The sequence below is a fragment of the Arachis hypogaea genome, chromosome 18 (assembly GCF_003086295.3).
Source record: "Arachis hypogaea cultivar Tifrunner chromosome 18, arahy.Tifrunner.gnm2.J5K5, whole genome shotgun sequence".
NCBI lineage: Eukaryota > Viridiplantae > Streptophyta > Magnoliopsida > Fabales > Fabaceae > Arachis > Arachis hypogaea.
The window spans coordinates 366,881-394,068 of NC_092053.1; the positions used below are offsets into that span (position 1 = coordinate 366,881).

The window sequence follows — 27,188 nt, forward strand, 5'->3', positions numbered from 1 at the left end:
TTACAGTTAATTGAACTTTTTCTGCACAAAACAGCTAAATAAACCGATTCACGGATTTGAAATCAGGAGTTTTTAACCTCTTCAAGCTCTTATTAATTGGAATTCGTAAGGTTTTATACATCAATTAAACGCATGAATCCGTAGTATACTATGCTAAAGGAAAACAAATCACCCGATGCAACTAACTACACATAATATATCATTAGCATCCAATAGTCAACTAAGTTAAATCAGCGCTTTAATATATGAGTTTCAAACTCAAAGGGTATTATGAAGGGCACTTGGTGGTTTTAACTTTGAAAAATAAAAATAAAGAAACTGAATTTGTAAACCTGAAATGGGAAAATGATCTACGAAGCTAAAACTACACCCATACTGAAAACAAGTATATTCACGTTAATCTTTAAAAACAACTAAGTAGGGTAATTCAATCAGAGCTTAGTCTTCCTATCAGATATACACTAGCAGACTAGCTTTCCTAGTGCAACCTGCTCATGAAGAAAACTTGAGAACCAGTTTTTCTGTATGAATGATTCTGTTGCCAAAATTTACAAGTAAAACCAATCAAAGAATACGCATCAATTCTTTTTGGCTGTGCATCTAACAATGTTCAGTTAAAGCATTTGAAAGCAAAAATGTCCAGCGTACTTCCTTCCCTTGTAGCTATCGATGGAATGATTAAGACTCTAGCCCAAATCAGATAATTACATCCTTCAGACTCGGGACCACATAATCCATGGAACTAAAGATTATCTTTCAGCCACTTAAGGGCACCATTGGCCACTGACCTGCAATGAGTTAGTTTAACTAAAATTTAGAAAATACACCATTGAAGCTGACGGCACACTCTACAAATTGATGAAAACAAAGAAAGAAGAAAACTAAACAAGAGAATATTATTACCCGGCTAAGTCCTTCAATTTATTCCATAAATCATTTTGGTCTTCTGATTGTTCAGTTTTTTCTTCAACTGCTGCTGTTGAACTTTCGACCCTTTGAGCTGCAGGAGCTTCCCTACTTATTGCTGCAGAAGGTAAATGTCATAATTCAAAAGTCAAATACATTTATTGTATTGCAACTTCTAATAGTCTTAGGCTTGATTTGATAAAACTTTTTCAAGAGGTGCTTGTGCTCATTTTGCGTTTGGTAAATTAAAAAGTCCAAGTGCTTGTGCTTGCGTCTTTTAAAAGTTAGGGGTGCTTTTGAAAACACCTAAGCGGGAGCTTTTCAAAGCTGGCTTGTGCTTATCAAATTTTATTTATTTTCCGGCACATATTTTCCGCTATTATATTGCCATTGAAATCCTCATATATTTCTAACTTCTCATCCTAACCTTCACAAATTCTAACACAGTCTTTATATATTTTTTATTTTTCAACCTAATCTTCACAAATTTCAACACAAATACATCTCTATCACATATTAAGTATGAACTTCTTTCTATTTATATTATTTTTGTGTGTGTTATTTTTGTATTTTTTCAGTAGATCTATGATATTTGTTATTTTTTTTATTTGTTCTTTGAAATGTGAAGAGGTTGACTTAGTTTATGAAAACCAATCATCAAATTTTCTTTGCATGAACATTAGTCAAAATTATAATAACAATATGTATATACATATGTAAATATAGATATATAATCATAAGAGTAATTTATTTGAGATATATGTACCATTTTTGTGATCTGTAAAGGTGAGCCAATATATAAAAGAATTTTTTATTTTAAAATATTATATAAAATTTTAAAGAATTTGAAAAAAGAAATTATTCTTCATTATAAACATGTTTATTATAATTTTTTTAAGTTTTAAAAGCTGTTTTACACTTTTACCAAATACAATTGTGGTGTTTGTACTTATTAAAAGTCATTTTTAATTTGATTTTATCAAACTTTTAAAAAGCTGTCTTTTAAGCTACTTTCACAAAGTAAAAGCTTTACCAAACCAAACCTTAAAAGAACCCAGCCAAATGTCGGTCATGATAGATTCAAGACACCAAACTAAATGTTGAACAGATTTTTCGAAACAAAAGAAATATATATGAAAACAAAGAAGCCACCTACTGGAAGAATGGGTTCTAGAACGGGATTTTGAACGGCCACTTGTATCTCCCAGAGAAGCAAGTTCTTCAAGCAACTCACGCTCCTTTGTGCTGAAGATGCATAGCAGAGGTAATTCATATCAGACAGAGACCATGAACAATGCATAGGAAGATGGGATGACAGAGAAAAAAGCAAAATCAAATTGTAACCCACATTACCTAATACGCTTTGGTATTGTAACTTTAACTGTAAATAAGTGGTCGCCGCGTATAGATGGTTTGTTTAGTTTTGGAACACCTTTTCTTGCAAGAACAAGGACATCACCAGGTTGCGTGCCAGGAGGTATTTGTAGTTCAGAGGTGCCTTCAACCGTCTTGACCTATTTAGGTTCCAAAATTTCAGTGAAACAGGAGAGAATGTGGATATTATTTTGTATCAGTGCGTTAAAATCACAAGAGTACATTACAACACTTATTTGATATATCTAAAAATTGTTCAGAGACATCAATTCTGACTGTTTCACAATGTGACACTAGCAGGGGAACAAAAGCTTGCAGCTGTATGACAAACTATTGCATGTCTAGCTATAATCAAAGACCGCTCACCATATTTACCCCACAAAAACTCTTCCTCATTATTCTATCATGCCATATTGCCATAAATATCGTACCATAACCACTATATGGGCTGATATAGCATTATTAATGCCAAGGCCATAATGGAATATTAGGTACCATCATGCAAAGTGTGTTTATACAACGACAAAATAACATTATAACAACTTAAAATATATCAAAATCAAACTTCGCTGGAATCAAAAGGACCAAGATCGGAATTCAGCTTGTAAATGATGGAGAAAAATACCCGCTAAATTACTTTACCTTCACAACAGACCCTAATATAGCATCTAGGTAACTGACTGATATTGTTGAGCGGAGATTGATGTCATCTCTTTGGATTCCTGGTATCTCTTCCACATCTAGATAAACATAAAGATCTCCTGGAGGACCCCTGCAACATTAAGAAGATCAAAACTGGCTCACCAATCATCTGATCAAGCAATCATAAAGACTAAATTGTTCCATTTTGATAAAGTGAACAAATTGTCAAGACTAATAAATACTTGTCCCCACCTCCTTTTCTCCATAATTCAAAAAGAGATAAATTCTTACTTAAGAACATAACAAAGAGAAAAAGGCAGCAATGTTTCATAACCAAACACATAAAACTTCCATTTCTCTTAATGATAGCATTGGTAGCATACTTTGTCCCATGTGTAGCTCTTCACATTTGTTTCAAAATTTCCCATCAGATATTTTTTTACATAGGAGGCCTATTTTTTGGCAGTGTTCTTGTATGCTACCCTTCGGTGTCAACTGTCATCTGCTGCAGCGCTCTTTGTATGCTACCCTTTGAAGGGACAATTCTCTCTAGACTCTGCTCTGGGAATTTTATGGCTTTTGAGAAAATATCCTTTATTCAGATGCACAGGGATTACAATGCACTTTCACATAAAGGTTTTTGTGTTGCCTATATTTCTGATATATAGTCCAATAAGGATGAATAATATAACTCTCCTTTTACTCTGCCATATCCTTCTTTGCTTTTGGGAAACTTAAACTCATACTTCTATCCTATAGTTGGCCATTGACTTTCACTGCATCATGTTGAACATACAACAAAGGCAATACATACAATTTTATAATATCTTCTATCCTTGGCTTTCAGAACCCCTATAGTAGATAAAAATATAAATGTCATACCCTCTTGGTCCAGCATCACCTTCCCCAGTAACTCTAAGAATACTGCCTGAGCTAACACCTGGAGGAACTTTAACTTTGATATTTTTCTTAACTCGAATACGTCCTTCGCCACTGCATTTGCGGCAATACTCAGATATGATTTCACCATCACCTCCACAGGTCGGGCAAACTGAAACCTAATATTGAAAAATGGGATTAGAAATATGTTTTCATGTACACATCATGTAAGAAAACCTGCATAAGAATAAAGAATAACTAACAAATTAATATAAGCAATTGATAAAAACATAACTAATTATTCTCAAAGGTGAAAATGAGGCAGGTATCAGTAACTCAGGAGAAAATGCACATGCCAAATCAATGTAGAAACTTCTTTGGAAGACACAGGTCAATGCATCAATCAGACAACACATTATTAAGGGCTTCTTTTTATTTCTTTTACTTCATATCAGGCAGCAGGGCATACAAATCAAGAAAAAAAAAATGATGATACAGTCTCCCCTCAGACATATAACAAATTACCTGTGAGAACAATCCGAAAGGTGTTTGTTCAGTCCTCATCACCTGACCCCTCCCACCACAAGTTGAACATATTTTCATCTTAGAGCCAATCTTTGCTCCAGTACCACTACAGACTTCACATGTTTCCAAATGAGAAAGGTCAAATTCCTTCTCTGTTCCGAAAATTGCCTCAGAAAATGTCAAGGAGAAATCATACCTGTTGACATTTGAATCAAACTTTTAAACACGGATAACGTTTACCTTATCAAGCCATGTATAAAAATTATTGAACTGACTAACATGGGCACAAGAAATACCCTACTAAATACTGCATAACTCACCGGATGTCTTGACCCTTAGTAACAGTACTTCTACGTGTTCCAAATCCAGTAGGATCCATGCCACCACCAAAGCCACCCATACTTGGCCCAAAAAAAGTCTCAAATAAATCAAATGGATTGGTCTGCAAGAGAAAAGATTATTAGATATGAATTCCTAGAAAAGCAACTAAAAAATAAGTAAATAAAATAAAACACAACTTCAACTGCCATGCATTCCAACCCTTTTTCTCCAAAAGACTACATATGTGTATTGGGTTGGTGGCTTGAAGCTATTAGTTCATTAAGCAAGAATTTTCTTGACCAAAACTTTCTATTATCCTTTAATAGGTGCTGCTCCCTAAATGTACAGTCCTACACAGGAAATAAAAATACAAAATTCATTCAGAATACCGTATAGGCACTTGATCCTCCTCCAACGGTACTTTTAACTCCTGCCTCACCATATTGATCATACAAAGCCCTCTTTTTATCATCTGATAGCACCTGACAGTGTCATACTATAGAATTCAAATTCAAAAGCTAATATCATATGTGTATTGAGAAGAAAAGGAACTACAAATTAAATAAGTTACAGGTTAATGGTGTTGTTCCAGAATAGAGCAACAGTTACTACTTATTATACATGTCCACCAACTCAGTTGCGAGTAACAACTACAACAGAGATTTGTTGAGTAAAAGTTTCAACCACAGTACTTGAAAAATAAATAAACAAGAGAAGTGGGCACTACACTATAAGCACCTATGATTTTGTGATATCACTTTTGCTTATCTACACATTAAAACATGAACCCTGCAGTAATTTATTCTGTCATCTTCCTTTAATTGAGGTATTATTTTTAAGGCCCAAACATGTATCCATATAGATTGTCATATATAACATATGCTACTAGAAGTTGCCAGAAAATTATTAAAGATAATCTTGATGCAAGCATTGGTTGAATAAGAAACTCCCAAGGAGTTAAACGGAAGAAATTAACGAATCAAGCCATCAGCAGCTGAAGCACACTGCTCAATGGGTAAAATAAGGAGCAATGGCCAAATATTTTAACGTAAATTTATGCACAAAAACTGAAAGAGGGGATATAGCACACATGTTGGGACCCTAAACCAAACACTTTATAAAATTAGACAATTGCATTTTAAGGCAAAATAACATTCAGTAGTGTACTTTTCATGCACACCTCATAAGCAGCACTGATCTCTTTGAATTTTTCAGTTGCTCCAGGTTCCTTGTTTACATCGGGATGGTACTGAACGGAAAACAATAAACATGGAATCAGAGGCTTAAGAAGGAATGCTTTCACATTTAGCTGCACAGTTCAAATTCCAACAAGTAGCCACGAAACTGTAACAATTTGTATTCAAAACCCGAAAACCTACTTGAAGAATTCCATTTCAAAATGTGTCATAGCGTGATTGAAAAGCGGATGATACCTGACGAGCTAACCTTCGATAAGCTGCTTTGATTTCCTTGCCGGTGGCGGATTTGGGGACACCAAGAGTAGCATAGTAGTCAGCGGAGGCAGAAACCACTGTGTGAAATCGCCGGCCAGAGCCGCCACCGCCGGAGAACTTGGAATTAGAAGCGAGAGAAGGAAAGGGAGAAGCAGAGTGAATGGAAAGGAAGCTTTTGTGGGAACGGAGAGGGATCCCCCCACAGAAGCACGAAGAAGACGAAGACGAAGAAGAAGGTGGGAGCAGAGAAGGGACAAGGGAAAAAGAAATAACCGCCATTGAATGTGGAACGAAGAAAAAAAGCGATTTAACTGTAGAATTTCTATTTTCTAAGATGACAACAACGAAAAGAGGAGGTTCCTGCGCTTGTATTTGGTCATCGCTCTCTCGCTTTCTCTCTCTCTCTCTCTCTCTCTCTCTCTCTCTCTCTCTCCCCAACTCTATTGAGTACTATTCTACTGCGTTGGAAATTTAAAGAAAATAGAAAAAGGTTGAGCTTTTAGCTTTCATGGTTTAATGGGTAGAAAGGGAAGAGACTTGGTGAGACCCACAGGATAAGTTGTGGTACCCTGAGGGTGCACGTCTACTGGACATTAAACAAAAATGCTACTACTAATTCCGCCAGTGTCTTAGTCTGTAAATAGGAAAAATCCACGTGCAAATTTTTGAAGTAGGCAAGATAAAATCAAATCAAATAAGTAGCCACTTAGCACAAAAACCACCGAGAATTATTTTTAGTTGTAATTTGAAACCTAAATAGGAGAATAAAGAAAGATGATTTACAAATCGATGTTGATCCTGTCCGTCTAAATTTTGCACAGCCATTGTTACCATGTAGTTGCTGGCGGCATATTCGGGTATATTCATTTAACCTGAGTTGTAATACTAGTTCGAATTTTCATCTTAATTAGTACCTGAAAATGTTTCATAATCTGACCCTGCTATTGGTACATTTGATAAATGATAAGCATGCAGTAAATAAACTCCAATGACCATTCAAGAGTTACAAAACATAATAAGAGCAACAAAACATAATTATAAGCAATCAGGTCTTGAACATTCTTGGTAATACACTTGATGCCAAAAATACGATAGTCATACCGTGGGCAATAATAAATAATTGAATTAACTGAACGATTTATCTTACTTGTAGAGTTGTAATTTCAAATATTCTATAACAGATTGATATGATAGAAATCACCCCTGAACTAGGATCAGCTACAATTCCTTGACCTACAGGAGCTACGCACACCGTAACAATAACGACATACTATTTTTTGGTACAAATCACCCAACATAATTTTAATTAAGCAGATGCAGCTCCCTTTGTGCGGCTGCAATTATACTATTCTATGCATTAAAAGGCATCAGGAGGGAAACGCCCAGGAAAGGGGTTGTACTGTTGAGCCTGATTCAGATGCATTCGCAAGGCATAGTTATTCACCTGTCAACAAAGCCATGGATAAATATTCATCAGCATGTTTCAAAAGAATAAATAATACTAAGAGGAGAAGGAAGAGGAAAAACAATTAATACTAATACGATCATTTTAACAAAAGATTGTTATCTCATATTTTCATCCAACATTTCCTCAGTAATGCTCTGTCTAAAATTAAGCAGCTAACAGTTGACAAATCTTGACATAAAGGACCATCTTAGGTCAAGATCCAATGGACTGCACCTGCCACACAGGAGTACAGTTGGGAACAAGGCAGGAAACTGGGATATGACCACAGAAGAAATTATTTTGCTACTCAGTGATTGATTTTAGATTGTGTATTAAATATCGAGTTTCAATCTCATTGGGAAGTGTACATGTCAGGGATGCAATGCCTTTCGAAACAGATACATAATTCTATGCATCTGTATCCCAACCAAATTTGGATTCAGGAACTCGGACCATTGATTTCCATAATATCATTTGTCATCACTAAATCATTTCTGTTTTCATAATTTATGCACTCCCATCATTCCTTTGTTTCTCTTTCTTTACAAAGAAACGGGACTAACGTTGGTTTAATCTCCAAAATTCTTTTTGAACTGTTATGAAATGATGGGTCAAGCAGTGAATTATGAACATAACAAGCACAAAGCTAGGTTTCACCTCGAGAGTTCTGATCTGTTCCTGGTATTGAGACACCAATTGCTTCAACTGTTGCAACTCTTGGCTTTTGACCTCATAGTCAGACAGCCTTTCATGCTGGATTCTGAAGGCACTTTTAAAACAATTTCTCTCCTTAGTCAAGGCTTCAATTTGCTCCTTCAGCATCAGGTTCTCCTGGAAAAATAAACGCTCTTGATGAACCATAACAATTACTATACATGTTCAACACTTTAATGTGCATATTGTATATCAATGCATTTAAGTTGCCCCTTTCAAAGGATATTCACATAGCTAAAGCTAGATGTTAAAACATCATACAGCTTGTGAATGGTAGTGTACCTTGCGAAGTGCAATTGTTTCCTCGGAACTTGCAAGGGCACTGATTGATTTCTCTAGAACCTCCAGAAGTCTAGCAGCACGGGCTCTGGCATCATCGATGCTGGTAGCACACGTCATTTCTCTAACAAACAGGTCAATCCACTCTGCTCCATCAGAAGGAAAGTTGCTTGTAGCTGACTGGTTCCCAGAAGCAGAAGCAGAAGCAGAAGCATCCCCATTAATATTATCTTCCAACACACCTACAAGTTTCTCAAAACTCCATCAGATTGAGGTGTTTAACAAGAAAGCATCATTAACATCCAATTTTCATAAACCTAAGTATTTTTCCGAATTGGCAATTACTAAAAACACACAGATAAAACCCCTATTGAAGAATATGTCTCTCCATCTCTTAAAAAATGTGACATTCATCTAGAAATTATGATCAATAATCCCTAAAAATCTTTAGGGAGATTGAAAACACCGATCTACCTGTCTCCACGGCAGCATCTGGTTGCTCAAGGGTAGCAGAACTTTCATCTGCAGATCCCAGACAAAGGCCATGCAACCTCTTGATGGCAGCATCTAGATCATTTCCGCATTCTTGGAGCGCTCTCTCGAGAACCTGAAAATTAAGAGATAAATAAATAAATAAATAAAAAGCATCACAATAATTTACATATTGATGCTCAGATTATCGTTATTAACCAAGGAACTGAAAATAAAAAAGGGATAACAAAAATAAAAATAAAAAGGGAACCTGGTCATCCATATGAGGGAAATGATGGCGAAGGTGATCGATGAGAGTAGGAAGGGAGAGACGAATTGGGGAAGAAGAGGAGCAGCGCAGCCTCTTGGAGACAGATGTTGGTGGCGAAGAAGGAGGAAGCTCTTCGAAGAAAGATCTCTTGCTTCCGCACACCGCAGCAGACATCGTTCAAATTACGGTGATCAAAAGCCTCCTCTTCTTCGTTTAGGTGTTCTTCTTCTTCGTCTTTCACGGATACCAATTCAATTCAATTCAATCCAATTATCCCCAAAACGACGAAGAGTTAGGGTTAGGGTTGCCGCTGCCAAATAATTAGATCTATGTATCTAAGTTGACGGTGATGTTCTTGGGGTTAGGTTGCTCTGCCATTCAATCAAATCAGAGTCACAAAGTATATATGTTTGCTTGTCTTGGATCGGTGAACTTCCTCAACAAAAATGATTTGAGGCTGTTGCAAAATGAAATGCCAGGATTTTATACCCTATACGGAAAGTTTCTGTTTTCTGACAGGAAACGTTTCCCATGAGAATTGCCTTTCATTTTAGGGTTAGCAAATTCCTTTTTTTTTTTCCTTTTCAAAACAACTTTTCCTTTAAAGAATAAACCAATATATAATATGAGATTTATTTTTAATTTGTTATACATTTCAGTATTAGAATGAAATACGATCATTTCAATTTCAATCAATGAAATTGTAGACAAATATCTTTAAAAATTGATATTTACATTTTAAGAAATACGTATATAAAAAATGAGTGCATATAATATTCCTTAAGTAGATCAATTGCCAAAAGATTTGTATGGGGCGTGTAAATTAGATGTAAGGTGATAAGTGCTTGGGACAGCTATTTTGAGGCAACATGAAAATATATCTACAAATATTGTTGTGTGGGCATTCCATAGTATAGTTTGCCTTTCATTCTACAATAATACACATGGTAGACTGGCAAGGGGAAAAGAAATGCCAAGCCTTGCAACAAAAGATCAATAAAAATTTCTCAATGCATCTTATTTTTATTATAGGTTGTATAAGTTTTTAGTTTTTTTAATATAAATGAAAAGAAAAGAGACAAGAAAGCAAAAGAAAAAAGAAATACACTCGAATTAAGAGTAAATAATCAAATCGGTCTCTAAAGATCATTCGATTTTTAAATTGACTTTCGAAATATTAAATTAATCAAAATCATGATCGAAAGATTTAAAATTAATCACGTTAATTCGTCCGTTTCTCTATTACTAACGATATTAAATTTTACTGACGTGGTGGAGCTTCATCTAAGACAAAAAAAAATTGCTGAATGTGAAAAGAAGAAAATCTTATTTCTTGCTGTGTTTGGGTTTGGTTTAATGCGGGTAAGATCCGAGTTCGGATTGGGTTGCCAAGTTAACGTACGTTAGCAAAATTTAACATCATTAGTGACATAATAAACAGAGGGACTAACGTGATTAATTTTAAATCTTTCGATAATTTCTGAGATCAAATTGGAAATCGGATGATTTTCAGGAACCAATTTGACTATTTACTCTATTAATTGACTATATATAGACATGTCTAATTTAATAAGATGATAAAAATGATATTACGATCGAAATTATTTCACATATTATTTTGTTTCTGATGCTAAAATTCGAGTCATTTTACGGGCCAAGTTTCAACTAAACCAGTAATCACATACACATGCGTGTTTTTTGTAACAACATTATCGTCGTCTTCTCTTCCTCCTTCTCATTGTCCTCCTTTTTTTGTGCTTCTTCTGCGCGCTTTTTCTTCAACAACGTCATTATTATTGTCATTATCGCCTTTTTTTCGTGCTTCTTCTTCAACAGCGTTGTTGTCATCATCATCTTCTTATTCTTCTTCTATTGTTCTTCTTCAACTCATCGTCTTCTCCTCCTTCGTTTTTCTCCTCATCATCTTTTATTATCGCCGTTCTTCATCTTCTTCTTTTATATAATGTTCAAAAACTTAGAATTCAAAAATTTTAATTTCACTGCACATAAATTTTGATGCATAACACAAATTTTTAAAGGACAACATGTCCAAAATATTAATACTCAACTAACAAAATACATACAACACATAAATTTTAGTATATGACACAATTTTTTAAAGGTCTACATATAAAAAATATTAACACCCAACTAACAAAATACATACAACACAAAAAAATTTAAAGGACCATAATTAACTCTTCCAGCTAACAAAATATATTTCCAACAAAAATTTATGTACCATGGATAAAATTTTTTGTACTATATGTAAAAATTTCTATGTTATATCGATAAATTTGTGCTATATACAAATTTTTTTGTGTTTTGTATAAGAATCAATGTATTATGTCAATAAAATTTTGTACTTTCTACAAAAAATGTTTGTGCTGAAAAGCGCAGAGAAGGAGAAATGATATGTATATGCGTGCTCTTTTTGTTGGACTTAGGTCCATTTGGATAGGTTTATAAAATATTTTTTTTAACTTTTAACTTATGAAAAATTTTAATGTCGGGTATAATTTTGAAAATTAAATTGTAACTTTCTAAAAAATTATTATAATATTTATAGAGAAGTTAAAAAAAATGACTTATTTCATAATAAAAAGCTTTTTATCATTTTTTTTTAAATAAGCACTTTTAGAACTAAAAAACTAAATACAAAATAATTTATTTATAAGTTACTTTTAATATAAGCATTTATTATTTAAGCTATTAAAAAAAAACTTGATTAAATTGTTTATCCAAATTGGACCTTATTACAAAAACACTTATACACGTAACATTGCGTAAGAATTAAAGTAGCGTTTGGAAGAGAGACAGAAACTAATAGCGTTTGTTTTGAGGTACTGAGAGAGACTGGAAGACTGAGACACAGTATCATCTTTGTTGGTTCAGAGACTGGTACTAAAATTTCAGTCTCTGTCCTTAAAATTTCAGTATTTCAGTGCCTCCAAAAAGTAGGGACACATGGAACTAAAATTTTTAGAGACGAAGACTGAAATTTTAATAACATTTTATACCTAAAATACCCTCATTTCAATTAATTCATTTCAATTTTATTCTTTGTGCAAATTAAATTAGATTTTATTTTTATTTCAATTTATGTTTCTCACTTTGCACTAAATAGCATACTGAAATTTATTTCGGTCTCTGTCTCTTAGTCTCAGTCTCAGTCTTTCAGTCTCTGTCTCTCTACCAAACGCTTAAGAGACTGAAATTAAGAGATAGAGCCGAAAGACAAAGACATAAATAAGTTTCAATATTGTGTTTTGTGTAAAATGGGAAACAGAGACTAAGATAAGGATGAAACTCTAATTTAATTTGCACAAAAAATAAAGTTAATAATTAATTAAAATAAGGATATTTTAGGTATAAAATGTTATTAAAATTTTAGTTTTCGTTCTAAAAAATTTCAATCTCTGTGTCTCCGAATGCCTCAAAACAAACCTACCTAAGTTCCAGTTTTTTTTTTCCATCAGTCATCACGGAAAAATTGCGCTTGGGCCTACAATATTAAGGTGTGTCAAAACTTGTCGATGGAAATGGGCCGAATCAGGCAGCCCAAGGAACAATAACCCAAATGGCACCCACGACCATGGCGGCACGTGCTACCGCCATAGCCATTCAATAAAAATGAATGAACATCTTCCAAGCGTTTTCTACTTCCACTCAGCTCACGCAGCTGTGTGTTCATTTCTTCCTCCGGATTCGCTGATAAACCCTAGAACCTCGCTCTAGAGCCATCCAAGGCTCTGGGTTCAACTCACAAAGAGCATGAACTGAAACTCTTACAAGAGCTCACTATCCATATTCATTCGTTGAATTGCCTAGGGTTTTAGCTCCACTACACTCCATTTCAACATGTGGAACAACGGCCAGATTGCCCCGCCCGGAACCACCGTTCCACCCATTCCTCCACCTCCTGCGCCTCAGCCTTCCTACACGGTGCTTCCGCCAGTGCCTCCAGCTCCTGCCCCACCGGAAACCGAGGCCGATGCGGAGGCGCGGCTCGAGGAGAAGGCCAGGAAATGGCAGCAGTTGAATTCGAAGCGCTACAGCGACAAGAGGAAGTTCGGTTTTGTGGAGACGCAGAAAGAGGACATGCCTCCCGAGCATGTCAGGAAAATCATCAGGCAAGTGTTCTTTATGCTAGCATCAGCTTAAATTTTCTTTTTGTGATTTGCTTCAACGGGTAGTGTTTTCTTTAGAATTTGAGTTCTATGGGCGTGGAGGAGCTTGTTTTATTGTACGGGAAAGCTATGAGATGATGTACTTGTCAGGATTGGTTAATTAGAATCTATGCTATTTTTGGGTTGATGTAAGCTATGGAAGGAATGATCTTATTTCTGCATCATGTTCGTAGTTGGTGTTTTCTGCTCTTTATTATGAAGAAATGTTTTGTAACTAATATGACTATGGGCATAATTTTATAGGCTTTTGAGTTTTTTGTACATGTTTGAATGGGGTTTAAGGTTAGCCTGAAGAAAGGCGTAATAGGACACTGATGAAACCCTTTACATAAGGTGGCTGAGTACTGTGCGTGTAGTGTAGCATGATTTGTTCTCTTGGTCATCTCTGTCTAATTATTCGGTTTTGATTGCTTAGAGATGTAATTTTGGTTGCTATTTTTTATTTCAGGGATCATGGTGATATGTCTTCAAAGAAATATCGTCATGATAAACGTGTTTATCTTGGAGCACTCAAATTCATCCCGCATGCTGTTTACAAGCTCCTGGAAAACATGCCTATGCCGTGGGAGCAGGTCCTTTGCATTTTCCATTTTGTTGTATTTGGTTAATTTTACGTAGTTCAATTTCGTCTCTAGCCTTTTTTATTTAATTGAATGTGCGGTGGTCTTCTGAAACCATATAAATAAACTTTTATGATTTCAGGTCCGTGATGTAAGGGTCTTGTATCATATTTCTGGGGCTATCACGTTTGTCAATGAAATACCCTGGGTTGTGGAGCCTATATATCTGGCACAGGTATGTGGTTGCCGGCTGTTCACAAAAGTTGTGTGTGTGATCATGATAGTTATTCTTAACTAAGAAATTTATTTTGCAGTGGGGTACAATGTGGATCATGATGAGAAGAGAGAAAAGGGATCGTCGCCATTTCAAGAGGATGCGGTTTCCCCCATTTGATGATGAGGAGCCTCCGTTAGACTATGCTGATAACATTTTAGATGTTGATCCTTTAGAGCCTATTCAGCTGGAGCTGGATGAAGAAGAAGATTCTGCTGTGTATACTTGGTTTTATGACCATAAGCCTCTTGTGAAAACAAAGCTCATTAATGGTCCTAGTTACCGCAGATGGCATCTTTCCCTTCCTATAATGGCAACCCTGCATCGGCTGGCTGGGCAGCTTCTTTCTGATTTAATTGACCGCAACTATTTCTATTTATTTGACATGGAATCATTCTTCACGGCAAAGGCTTTGAACATGTGCATACCTGGTACTGGATTTCTTTCTTGGATTTATTACTATCCATGTTTCCAAAGTGTTATTTCTTTTCTATGAATATATATATATATATATATATATATATATATATATATATATATATATATATATATATTGAATTTTGGACATTGACAAGCTACGTTTTGTCAATAATTATTTATGAAATTAGTAGCAATGCAGTGTTTAATGAGCTTTAGAAGTTGTAGAAAATTATGTTTCTTTTAATATTAGGCAATAGTAGTCCAATGTTGAAATCTAAAAGACATGCATTTATTTTTGTTGGTATCTTACACAGGTGGCCCTAAATTTGAGCCTCTCTATCGTGACATGGAGAAGGGAGATGAGGACTGGAATGAGTTCAATGACATCAATAAACTCATTATAAGGTCCCCTTTGCGGACAGAGTACAGAATCGCCTTTCCTCATCTTTATAACAATAGGCCTCGCAAAGTAAAACTTTGCGTGTATCATACTCCCATGGTGATGTACATAAAAACTGAAGATCCTGATCTACCTGCTTTCTATTATGACCCCTTAATACACCCAATAACAAGTGCCAACAAGGAACGGCGGGACAAGAGAATTTATGATGAGGATGAGGACGATGATTGGACATTGCCAGATGGTGTTGAACCTTTGCTTAAAGATACCCAACTTTATACAGATACCACTGCTGCTGGAATCTCCTTGCTGTTTGCTCCCCGTCCTTTTAACATGAGGTCTGGTCGGATGAGGAGAGCTGAGGATATTCCTCTTGTATCAGATTGGTATAAGGAGCACTGGTGAGTTGTATCCTCCCACCCTGTTAATTTTTTGGACCCAGCACTTACATGTTTACTATGCATATGCCATGTGTCTCATTTCTCCAATAGTCTAATACTAATGATTTCCTGTTTTTCTTTGGACAGTCCTCCATCTTATCCAGTTAAAGTTCGGGTTAGTTATCAGAAGTTACTCAAGTGTTTTGTGTTGAATGAGCTGCATCATAGACCTCCTAAGGCTCAGAAAAAGAAACATTTATTCCGATCTCTTCAAGCAACCAAGTTTTTTCAAACTACGGAACTGGATTGGGTTGAAGCGGGTCTTCAAGTTTGTAGACAGGGGTATAACATGTTGAATCTCTTGATACACAGGAAAAATTTGAACTACCTTCACCTGGACTATAATTTCAATCTTAAGCCTGTCAAAACCTTGACAACAAAGGAAAGGAAGAAGTCACGGTTTGGTAATGCCTTTCATCTTTGTCGTGAGATCCTTCGTTTGACGAAACTTGTGGTTGATGCCAATGTTCAGTTCCGCTTGGGTAATGTTGATGCTTTCCAGCTGGCAGATGGCCTCCAATATACTTTTTCACATGTTGGTCAATTGACTGGTATGTATCGATATAAGTATAGGCTTATGCGACAAATAAGAATGTGCAAGGACTTGAAGCATTTGATCTACTACCGCTTTAACACTGGGCCAGTTGGGAAGGGACCTGGTTGTGGATTTTGGGCACCCATGTGGAGGGTATGGTTGTTCTTTCTTCGTGGTATTGTTCCCCTTCTTGAGAGATGGCTAGGCAATTTACTTGCACGACAGTTTGAGGGTCGGCACTCAAAAGGTGTAGCGAAGACCGTCACCAAACAGCGTGTTGAGAGCCACTTTGACTTGGAGCTTCGAGCAGCCGTTATGCATGATGTGCTTGATGCCATGCCAGAAGGTATAAAACAAAATAAGGCAAGAACTATATTGCAACATTTGAGCGAGGCATGGCGTTGTTGGAAAGCAAATATTCCTTGGAAGGTAGGTGTCTATTTTGGTATAATTTGATACCTTATGAAAAAGCATGCTTGGTGTTTTGGTAATTTTAGATGTCTAGTCTTAATTTTAGATGTCTAGTCTCTGAACATAGTTCAACACAGTTAGTAATATAACTTATTTCCAGATTCGTCTGGAAATGAATTAGAATGCAAGTATAGATGGTCTAGTTGTATTCCAAAGTGAAATTATTGTAATAATTTGGAATTGGTTCTTGGACGACTTGTTGATTTCCTATGCATTGTATAGGTTCCTGGTCTGCCTGTTCCTATAGAGAACATGATCCTTCGGTATGTGAAATCAAAAGCAGACTGGTGGACAAATGTTGCTCATTATAATCGTGAGCGTATAAGAAGAGGTGCAACTGTTGACAAGACTGTCTGTCGTAAGAATCTAGGAAGATTGACACGTCTCTGGCTTAAAGCAGAGCAGGTATGGTCTATGTTGTGTTCTATATGTAATTTTTTGGCCTCATTATTTTCAAAGAATTATTGTTTGGGTTAACTCTCTGCAGTTCTCATTTCATTATTATCTATGAAGTCTCTTCCTGATCATTCATCCCTCTTGTAGGAGCGACAACACAATTATTTGAAAGATGGTCCATATGTCACTCCAGAAGAAGCTGTTGCTATATATACAACAACAGTTCATTGGTTGGAATCACGGAAGTTCTCCCCTATTCCATTTCCACCTCTATCATACAAGCATGACACAAAGTTGCTCATTCTTGCACTTGAGAGATTGAAAGAGTCCTATAGTGTTGCAGTGCGACTAAATCAACTGCAAAGAGAGGAGTTGGGGCTCATTGAGCAAGCTTATGACAATCCTCATGAAGCTTTGTCACGAATCAAGCGACACCTTCTGACACAGCGTGCATTCAAAGAAGTATGCCAATATGATCTAAAATTAACTAGCTTATGATCTTCATCCCATCAAAGAACTAATAGTATATATATAATTTTTAATATTTAACATTTATTTTTTTCAGGTTGGTATAGAGTTTATGGATTTATATAGCTACTTGATTCCAGTCTATGAGATAGAGCCTCTGGAGAAGATCACAGATGCATATCTTGATCAGTACCTGTGGTACGAAGGTGATAAGCGTCATCTCTTTCCAAACTGGATCAAGCCAGCAGATTCAGAGCCACCACCTCTTTTGGTTTACAAATGGTGTCAGGGTATAAATAATTTGCAAGGTATATGGGACACCGGTGATGGTCAGTGTGTTGTGATGCTGCAAACCAAGTTTGAGAAGTTCTTTGAAAAGATTGATTTAACAATGCTAAACAGGTACGCAATTTGGAAATCACTGAATATAATTTGTAATTTGAGCTAACTGAATTTCTGGTGTTGCAGACTTCTGCGACTGGTTCTGGACCATAATATTGCTGATTATGTCACTGCAAAGAACAATGTTGTGCTGTCATACAAGGATATGAGCCATACAAATTCATATGGTCTTATACGTGGTCTACAGTTTGCATCCTTTGTTGTCCAATATTATGGGTTGGTATTGGATCTATTGCTTCTTGGACTGACTCGTGCTAGTGAGATTGCTGGCCCACCACAAATGCCAAATGAATTTATCACTTACTGGGACACAAAAGTTGAGACAAGGCATCCCATTAGGCTGTATTCTCGGTACATAGATCGGGTTCATATATTATTTCGCTTTACCCATGAGGAGGCTCGAGATCTTATTCAGCGATATCTCACTGAACACCCTGATCCCAACAATGAGAATATGGTGGGCTACAATAATAAGAAGTGCTGGCCAAGAGATGCAAGAATGAGGCTTATGAAACATGATGGTATATGTTTCTCTGTTAAATTTGTGTGGTTTTTTGTTCATCATTTGTGTAATTAATTCTAATAAAATTTTCAATTGTGTGATTCCAGTTAATCTTGGGAGAAGTGTCTTTTGGGATATGAAGAATCGCCTTCCTCGTAGTATTACAACTTTAGAATGGGAGAATAGCTTTGTTTCTGTTTACAGCAAAGACAATCCGAACTTGCTCTTTAGCATGTATGTATTGATTTATTTTTAGATGTTTTATTGATGTCCATTTTTTTGGTTGTATAATGAACCGCTTATATAGTCAGTAATAATCACGTGCTTGTTGGATGGTCCTGCTTTTTAGTTTTTGTATCATCCTTTGAAGTTTGAATGACTGGATACCTTCATGGCCTGCAGGTGCGGATTCGAAGTACGGATACTCCCAAAAATTAGAATGACACAAGAAGCATTTAGCAACACAAGAGATGGTGTCTGGAATCTACAGAATGAACAGACAAAAGAAAGGACAGCTGTGGCTTTCCTAAGGGTTGATGATGAGCACATGAAAGTGTTTGAGAACCGTGTTAGGCAGATTCTTATGTCTTCTGGTTCGACTACATTCACAAAAATTGTCAATAAGTGGAATACAGCTTTAATAGGTACGTGGATTTTGTATTTTAGGGGATCTCTGCCGAGGGAATTATTGGTTTTCTCATTTGTATTTGGTTTCTTTTAGGGCTCATGACCTACTTCCGAGAAGCTACTGTACATACTCAAGAGCTGTTAGATTTGCTTGTTAAATGTGAAAATAAAATTCAGACTCGTATTAAGATTGGGCTCAATTCAAAGATGCCTAGCAGGTATACTTGGTTATTGTTATTATTATTTCCTAATTTGGGATTTTAATTGCAAAATTCATATACTGCTGTAACTGTTATCAGGTTTCCACCTGTCATCTTCTATACTCCCAAAGAAATTGGAGGGCTCGGAATGTTGTCCATGGGTCATATTTTGATTCCACAAAGTGACCTTCGGTATAGCCAACAGACAGATGTTGGTGTAACCCACTTCAGGAGTGGGATGAGCCATGAGGAGGACCAGTTGATTCCCAATCTTTATCGCTATATACAGGTGACTCAATTCTTACCCATTATATGTAATGATTTGCGTGTATTTCACACATGATGTAGGTTCTATAGTCCTTCTAGTTCAACTTCTAACATTCTTGTGGATTATGACAGCCTTGGGAGAGTGAATTCATTGATTCTCAGCGAGTCTGGGCAGAATATGCATTGAAAAGGCAGGAAGCACAAGCACAAAACAGACGTCTGACCCTTGAAGATTTGGAAGTGAGTTTCTTCATGTCCCCTTGTTCTGAATATTTGGATTTTGGAGTTTATTGTGTTATTCCTTCAACAAAAGTTTACTTATTTTCATGCAAGATGAACTAATATTCACTGTTGTCTTATTTGGCAGGATTCTTGGGATAGAGGAATACCACGCATTAACACACTGTTTCAGAAGGATAGACACACATTGGCTTATGATAAAGGATGGAGGGTGCGAACAGACTTCAAGCAATACCAAGTTCTGAAACAAAATCCCTTTTGGTGGACGCACCAAAGACATGATGGAAAGTTGTGGAACTTGAACAATTACCGAACCGATGTTATTCAAGCTCTTGGAGGTGTTGAAGGAATTCTCGAACATACTCTGTTCAAAGGAACATAGTAAGTTATATTTCCCTTTGAATCTCTTCTTTTTCTTTTCCAAAAAAAATACAAATAAAAATAAAAATTTGGAGTTGAGTTCTTGGTATGACTTTCCTTACCTTAACCAATGTGTAAAGCCCTTTAGGACCTCGTTTGCAATCATTTTGTCGTCTGTCTTTAGTTTTCGGCCTGTTATTCCCTAGATAGGGGTCTAGCAAGCATAAAATTCAGTTTCATTTTTTGTGTTCAGCATTTAGTTCTTGCTTTTTATCGAGTGGTAGAAGTTGCAATTGACCCCTTTTTCACTTCCAGTTTTCCCACTTGGGAAGGTCTCTTCTGGGAGAAGGCGTCAGGCTTCGAGGAATCTATGAAGTATAAGAAGCTCACCAATGCTCAGAGATCTGGTCTGAATCAAATTCCCAACCGTAGATTCACTCTTTGGTGGTCTCCAACCATAAATCGTGCCAATGTTTATGTGGGTTTTCAAGTGCAGCTAGATCTGACTGGTATTTTCATGCACGGGAAGATTCCTACCCTGAAGATCTCTCTTATTCAGATATTCAGAGCTCACTTGTGGCAGAAGATACATGAAAGTGTTGTGATGGATCTCTGCCAGGTTTTGGATCAAGAGTTGGATGCTCTAGAGATTGAAACTGTCCAGAAGGAAACAATCCATCCAAGGAAGAGTTACAAAATGAACAGCTCTTGTGCAGACATTCTTCTTTTTGCTGCCCATAGGTGGCCAATGTCAAAGCCCAGCCTTGTGGCTGAATCTAAGGATGTCTTTGATCAGAAGGCAAGCAATAAGTACTGGATTGATGTCCAACTTCGGTGGGGTGATTATGACTCTCATGATATTGAGCGTTACACTAGGGCCAAATTCATGGATTACACGACGGATAATATGTCTATATATCCATCGCCTACTGGTATGTTTCTTATCAATCTTGTATTCTCTTTTTATTTATTTTCATTATGGAGCTGACTGGATCATTTGTTTCAATTCAGGGGTAATGATTGGCATCGATTTGGCATATAACTTGCACTCTGCATTTGGGAACTGGTTCCCTGGGTCGAAACCACTGCTTCAGCAGGCCATGAATAAGATCATGAAGGTAACAAATTATCATGCATAATAAATCTGTTATAAATTATGAATCAAGAAGTTTTTGCTGAGTATGTATGACTTGTTCTTGCCTATATGCCCTTTGCACCAACCATTCTGGTTAATGTCAAATCAAATTTATATTATTTCTTCTATGCAACATAATTCTTCCTCTAATACTAATCTTGTGTTGGTACCAGTCTAATCCTGCACTGTATGTGCTGAGGGAACGTATCAGGAAAGGTCTGCAGTTGTACTCTTCTGAGCCCACTGAACCATATCTGTCTTCTCAAAACTATGGAGAGATATTCAGCAACCAAATAATATGGTTTGTTGATGACACTAATGTGTATCGTGTTACAATCCACAAAACTTTTGAAGGAAATCTTACAACAAAACCTATCAATGGTGCCATATTTATTTTCAATCCGAGGACTGGACAACTGTTTTTGAAGGTTTGTTGGCTTCCTTTCCCTCTTTCCTCTTTCCTCTTCCCTTGGTCATCTCAAATCTGTCCAAACATTGATTTTTCACATTATATTTTCGCAGGTTATACATACAAGTGTATGGGCTGGTCAAAAGCGTCTTGGTCAGTTGGCAAAGTGGAAAACTGCGGAAGAAGTTGCTGCTCTTGTAAGGTCATTGCCAGTTGAAGAACAGCCTAAGCAAATCATAGTCACTCGTAAAGGAATGTTGGATCCATTGGAGGTTCATCTGCTGGACTTCCCCAACATTGTCATTAAAGGAAGTGAACTTCAGCTTCCTTTCCAGGCTTGTTTGAAGATCGAGAAATTTGGGGATCTTATTTTGAAGGCCACAGAACCGCAAATGGTTTTGTTCAACATTTATGATGACTGGCTGAAGAGTATTTCGTCATATACTGCATTCTCCAGGCTGATTCTGATTCTGCGTGCTCTTCATGTGAATAACGAGAAGGCAAAAATGCTACTGAAACCAGACAAAACAATCATCACTGAACCTCATCATATCTGGCCGTCTCTAACTGATGACCAGTGGATGAAGGTAAGTTCAATTTATGATATTCTACTACTAGTTAAGTTTGAATTGTAAACTCTACACCATGTAGGGTTTGGTTGTTAAACTATTGCGTCAAACTTCTTGACAAAAGATTTAGGTATTTGTTGATTTTGCTGTTCTGTTCGATCTTGGTATTTATAACTCGTATATATTATGTATTGACAGGTGGAGGTTGCATTAAGAGATCTCATACTCTCAGATTATGCTAAGAAAAATAATGTGAATACTTCAGCTCTGACTCAGTCTGAAATCCGGGATATTATACTTGGTGCTGAGATTACCCCACCTTCTCAACAGAGGCAACAGATTGCAGAGATTGAAAAACAGGTAATGAACTCAATGCTCTAATGCTTACAGATATCTAAACTTCATTTTCTCTTCACCATGCTTTGCTTATGTTGTTCTGTATGTACTATTGTGCAGGCACATGAAGCAAACCAGGTTACAGCTGTAACAACGAAGACCACAAATGTTCATGGTGAAGAACTTATAGTGACCACTACTAGTCCATATGAGCAAGCTGCTTTTGGTTCCAAGACCGACTGGCGTGTTAGAGCAATATCAGCCACCAACTTATACCTTCGTGTAAACCATATATATGTGAACTCAGAGGACATAAAGGTTTGCACTATTAATTTCTGGCGATCCTTCATCTTACAACTTGAAACTGCTTTTATATGCTAATACCTGGTTGTAATGCAGGAAACTGGATACACATACATTATGCCAAAGAACATTTTGAAGAAGTTCATATGCATAGCAGATCTTCGGACACAAATTGCTGGGTATCTGTATGGCATAAGTCCTCCAGACAACCCTCAGGTTAAGGAAATTCGTTGTATTGTGATGCCACCACAGTGGGGGACTCATCAACAAGTCCATCTCCCGTCGGCTCTTCCAGAGCACGATTTCTTGAATGACTTGGAGCCGTTGGGATGGATGCATACTCAACCAAATGAACTTCCTCAGCTGTCGCCACAGGATCTTACCTCACATGCTAAGATCCTAGAGAGCAATAAGCAATGGGACGGGGAGAAATGTATTATCTTGACATGCAGTTTTACTCCAGGTTCCTGTTCTTTAACTGCATACAAGCTCACTCCTTCTGGTTATGAATGGGGACGTGTCAACAAGGACACAGGAAGCAATCCTCATGGTTACCTTCCCACTCACTATGAGAAGGTTCAGATGCTCCTTAGTGACCGCTTTCTTGGTTTCTACATGGTAAGCCTGCCTACCTTCCCTGAGATGTAATTTTATTATTTGTGCACCTATTTGTTAATTGTATTGACTGTTTTTTTGGTGAATTGTTTAGACTCCTGATAATGGTCCATGGAATTACAACTTCATGGGGGTCAGACATGCATCCGGGATGAAGTATGGAGTGAAGCTTGGGACACCTAAGGAGTATTATCACGAGGACCACAGACCAACCCATTTCTTAGAGTTCAGTAATATGGAGGAAGGGGAGACAATTGCCGAGGGAGATCGAGAGGACACATTCTCTTAGTTTAAACTTGTCAGAGAATATGTTGTATTTTTTTGTTGGATAATTATTCTAGTTTTTTCTTGTAGAAACGATGTAACAGATTTGTAAATATGTCAACATAATAGCCTGACACATGTAATCGAGCCTTGTATTTGCTTTCACAATTAGGTTTGAGGTTTTGGATTTAAATACTAAGTTGAGATTTTGTCCAAGCATAAACATCTACCTTAAAACAAAGCTTTTTATTAGTTTTTGAGGCTGGACAACATTTGATAACTTATAGTACTGGATATTTGTGCGTTAATTTACACACTTCTCTTAGAAATGAAAATAATTTATAGAGGATACGTTGAACCGTTAGCCCGTTACAATGTGTTGTTACATGACTCGATCCCATTCCCATTTGTTTTCAATATACTTCCTGCACACTTTACAGCCACAACCATATATAATATTAAGAGGGTGTAGAAGTACATGGCCCCTGCCGCAGCTCAAATAAATGGGCACCCAGTTTCCAATGCAATATTAGGAGGGGAAAAGAAAAAGAAAAGTCCTGATAACTTTGACAAATCAAAATCCATAATTGTCTCCTATGCACTTTTCATGTGTTCCAATTGATGTTTTGATTGGTTCTCTTCTGAAATGATGTCTGATCTGCTTCCATGGTCATGTCCAACAGTTACAGAGCTGATAAAGAGTTCATTGGCTTCCAACTGAGAAATCTTATCTTTGGAGTCACCCTTGAGTAGCTCCACCACCTCAAGCATGGTTGGTCTTTTCTCAGCTTGACTCTGAGCACATATAAGAGCAATCAAAACAACTCTTCTAAGTTCTTCCTCCACATAGTCCCCATTAAGTCTTGAATCTGCAATTTCCCTGAATTTCTTCTCACAAGCCAAAGGCAGTGCCCAATCACTGATGGTGCGCTTCACCGCATTACTGAGTTTCTCAAGTGGTTTTCTGCCACTGGCAAGTTCTAGAAGAAGAACACCGAAACTATATACATCACAACTCTCATTTGCTTTACCTAACATAGCATATTCTGGTGCTAAGTAGCCAAGAGTGCCTTTAACTCTAGTAGTCACATGCGTTGCCCCATCCGGGATCAACTTGGCGAAACCAAAATCAGCAACCTGTGCTTGGAAATCTGAATCCAACAACACATTGCTTGCTTTGATATCTCTATGAATGATGTGTGGTGTTGCTTGGTGGTGAAGATATCTGAAAGGAAGTTTAATATTTATTACCACAACAGGAGATTAGTTCATAAGAAAAGGCCAGATAAGTACTCACGCAATTCCCTCGGCAGCGCCGATTGCAATAATCATCCGTCGCTTCCAATCAAGAAGGCTTTCAGCTGAGTGCTGCCCATGAAGATGAGAGACTAGGCTCAAATTCGGCATGTAGTCATATACAATTAATCGTTCCTGACCTTCAGCGCAATAGCCACGCAGACTTAGAAGATTCTTGTGTCGAACCCTTGCCAATATCTCAACTTCAACAGCAAATTCCATGTCTGCTTTGCTGCTCCAAACTTTCAATCTTTTCACAGCAATCTGCATCTCACACATAGAATTGCATGGATCAGATGGCTATAATAATTGGCTACAAATCAGCACACAATATCATGTGAGGTTAAATTACCACTAAAAAAAATACATGAATCTAGGAAAAGCTTAGCAACCATTACCAGAGAAACTGATATGAAAAGATGAAACAGGGAATACAAAAGAGGTGGTATTATCCTACCTGTGATCCATCCCAAAGCTGACCCCAGTAGACACTCCCGAATCCGCCTTCGCCGAGCTTGTTATCATAGTTGAAATTATTGGTAGCTGAATGTAATTCCTTCAGAGAAAACACCCGCCATGGAGGTTGTTTCTTCCCCCGTGCCTTGCTGCATTTGTAGAAGCAGCTCCAATATCAACTATCTGTTAATCAATTGGAACTAAAGTTCGAATCCAAAACTCTACTTCTACCTAAAGTCTCAAAGTATGGGATCAATAAAGTATGCACCTTGGTATATTATGTTAATTAAGTGATCTTCCCTTTCTGTTTTTTCAGTCTTCTAACAGTAACTTAGAGCAGTTTCAGTTATACAAGAAAACTGAGCTAAACCCAGAATCTAAACCTTGCCTATTATTCATTTTTTCCTCCAATTGATATGATCCAAAACAACAAAGTAATAGAACTTGAGACTAATGAAGTGATTGTCGTACCGATCGGAAACATTTCCGCAACAAAACATGGGGCAAAACGCCATAACCTTCTCGCCAATCAGAGAAACGTAAACAAAAATCCAAACTTGAAATCGACCCACAAAAGCGAATCAGGTGCTGTTGCTGTTCCTTCACTCCAAGAGCATCAACTTTAAGATATTCTCCTCTCTGCCTGGCTAGCTAGCAGTTCGTTTGTGCTTGGAGCCGAATGAAGAGCTGTAACCGACAGAATAAGAAAAACTGAAGGCATGTCTTTTGGGCGGTGTTGTTGCAAAGTTATGAAATTTAAAAAAGAAAAAAAAAGAAAAAAAGAAAAAGGGGTGTTGGAAGTTATTAACGTTATTCGATGGAGCAGATGATGTGTACTGTGTAAGCTAAGTCTTCTTCTCCCTCCTTTCTTCCTCCTCTTTAAACTGAAACTCCAGCTGTTTCCATTTTTTCAAAAGAAAAAAAAAAAAGAAAAACACACACCCACACGTGGGGTCCATTATCCTTTTTTTTATAATAAAAAAATGATAAAAAAAATGTTCTTAGTTTTTGCTGGTGACAGCATCTTAACCAACACATGGGGACGTGTTAAATAATCTCCACAATACTGTAATATACTTCAAATGTTAATATTCAACTAAAACACCAATTCTTTTTCCATATTAAAAATAATTTCTGATTTTTGCTCCGTGAAAAATAAATTAATAAATACATGTCATGTGATAAGTAGTTGTGAATTGTGATGTTTCTTCACGCCAAATTAAATTGAAATCTCAAATCTGTAACCACAAAATTCAGAAGAATAACAAATTGCTTCAAATGATATAGTAAAAGAAAGCTCCTATTGTTTAAGATTCTGTTGTGTCAAAAGAATCTAGCAGATTAATAGCTTAAATTTGCTTTCCATGAAGATGTCACTCAAGTGCAATGTATGTAAAATTAAGAGTTAAAATATAACCATCTGTTTTGAATTTACTATATAAATAAATTTCCAAAAGATTTTGGTGTTTTCTTTCCTTTGAATTTACTTCACCATGTGCATGTGCTGTGTACTGTTTTGCTGCTAAGTACAAACTTTCTATTCCAATCTAGCTTTTAAAGCGTCTGTTATATCTGTCTAAATCATTCTAGTACAAGTGTTAATAAGTACTCACTCATTGTTTGGTTACATATTGATTGATGCAGAGGGTAGGTAGTTCAAAATCAATTGGTTCTTAGCAGGGTTTCTCTTACTTCTTAGCCTAGTTTTATATATAATAGTTTTTTAGGCTGCGTTACTGAGATATAAAATCGTGTTTGGTAGAAGAAATA

The 27,188-nt window shown here is 36.7% G+C and overlaps 4 protein-coding genes across 6 annotated transcripts; 1 reads left to right on the forward strand and 3 right to left on the reverse strand.

The window, feature by feature from the left end:
• Nucleotides 1-373: 373 nt before the first annotated feature.
• Nucleotides 374-6,824, reverse strand: LOC112769305 (uncharacterized). The gene is made up of 11 exons (XM_025813780.3): nucleotides 6,081-6,824; nucleotides 5,828-5,896; nucleotides 5,037-5,129; nucleotides 4,647-4,768; nucleotides 4,327-4,522; nucleotides 3,805-3,980; nucleotides 2,923-3,052; nucleotides 2,260-2,420; nucleotides 2,063-2,151; nucleotides 904-1,024; nucleotides 374-788 (listed from the first exon to the last, which is right to left on the reverse strand). Exons 1-11 carry the CDS (start codon nucleotides 6,378-6,380, stop codon nucleotides 743-745), a joined length of 1,503 nt encoding a protein of 500 aa, XP_025669565.1. The 5' UTR covers nucleotides 6,381-6,824; the 3' UTR covers nucleotides 374-742.
• A 293-nt stretch (nucleotides 6,825-7,117) lies between these two features.
• On the reverse strand, nucleotides 7,118-10,081 carry LOC112769312 (uncharacterized). Its single transcript, XM_025813790.2, has 5 exons — nucleotides 9,284-10,081; nucleotides 9,016-9,148; nucleotides 8,545-8,783; nucleotides 8,206-8,379; nucleotides 7,118-7,545 (listed from the first exon to the last, which is right to left on the reverse strand). Exons 1-5 carry the CDS (start codon nucleotides 9,455-9,457, stop codon nucleotides 7,459-7,461), a joined length of 807 nt encoding a protein of 268 aa, XP_025669575.1. The 5' UTR covers nucleotides 9,458-10,081; the 3' UTR covers nucleotides 7,118-7,458.
• Nucleotides 10,082-12,890: 2,809 nt separating this feature from the next.
• On the forward strand, nucleotides 12,891-23,918 carry LOC112769296 (pre-mRNA-processing-splicing factor 8A). The gene is made up of 24 exons (XM_025813765.3): nucleotides 12,891-13,416; nucleotides 13,922-14,045; nucleotides 14,176-14,268; nucleotides 14,348-14,738; nucleotides 15,042-15,528; nucleotides 15,655-16,531; nucleotides 16,796-16,978; nucleotides 17,117-17,431; nucleotides 17,535-17,839; nucleotides 17,906-18,360; nucleotides 18,449-18,575; nucleotides 18,744-18,985; nucleotides 19,063-19,186; nucleotides 19,268-19,457; nucleotides 19,568-19,675; nucleotides 19,803-20,056; nucleotides 20,351-20,967; nucleotides 21,047-21,153; nucleotides 21,344-21,598; nucleotides 21,693-22,166; nucleotides 22,347-22,508; nucleotides 22,605-22,802; nucleotides 22,884-23,405; nucleotides 23,497-23,918. The coding sequence occupies exons 1-24, from the start codon at nucleotides 13,145-13,147 to the stop codon at nucleotides 23,689-23,691; spliced, it is 7,077 nt and encodes a 2,358-aa protein (XP_025669550.1). The 5' UTR covers nucleotides 12,891-13,144; the 3' UTR covers nucleotides 23,692-23,918.
• A 70-nt stretch (nucleotides 23,919-23,988) lies between these two features.
• LOC112769311 (PTI1-like tyrosine-protein kinase At3g15890) lies at nucleotides 23,989-26,681 on the reverse strand. Of its 3 annotated transcripts, XM_025813787.3 has the most exons (5): nucleotides 26,228-26,419; nucleotides 25,890-26,105; nucleotides 25,420-25,567; nucleotides 24,964-25,226; nucleotides 23,989-24,891 (listed from the first exon to the last, which is right to left on the reverse strand). In XM_025813787.3, the coding sequence occupies exons 2-5, from the start codon at nucleotides 25,931-25,933 to the stop codon at nucleotides 24,261-24,263; spliced, it is 1,086 nt and encodes a 361-aa protein (XP_025669572.1). In that variant the 5' UTR covers nucleotides 25,934-26,105; nucleotides 26,228-26,419; the 3' UTR covers nucleotides 23,989-24,260. The 3 variants fall into 3 exon arrangements, with proteins under 3 accessions (XP_025669572.1, XP_025669571.1, XP_025669574.1); XM_025813786.3 differs by having other exon boundaries at nucleotides 25,890-26,681; XM_025813789.3 differs by having other exon boundaries at nucleotides 25,420-25,601; nucleotides 25,890-26,364.
• Between the last annotated feature and the right edge of the window lie 507 nt (nucleotides 26,682-27,188).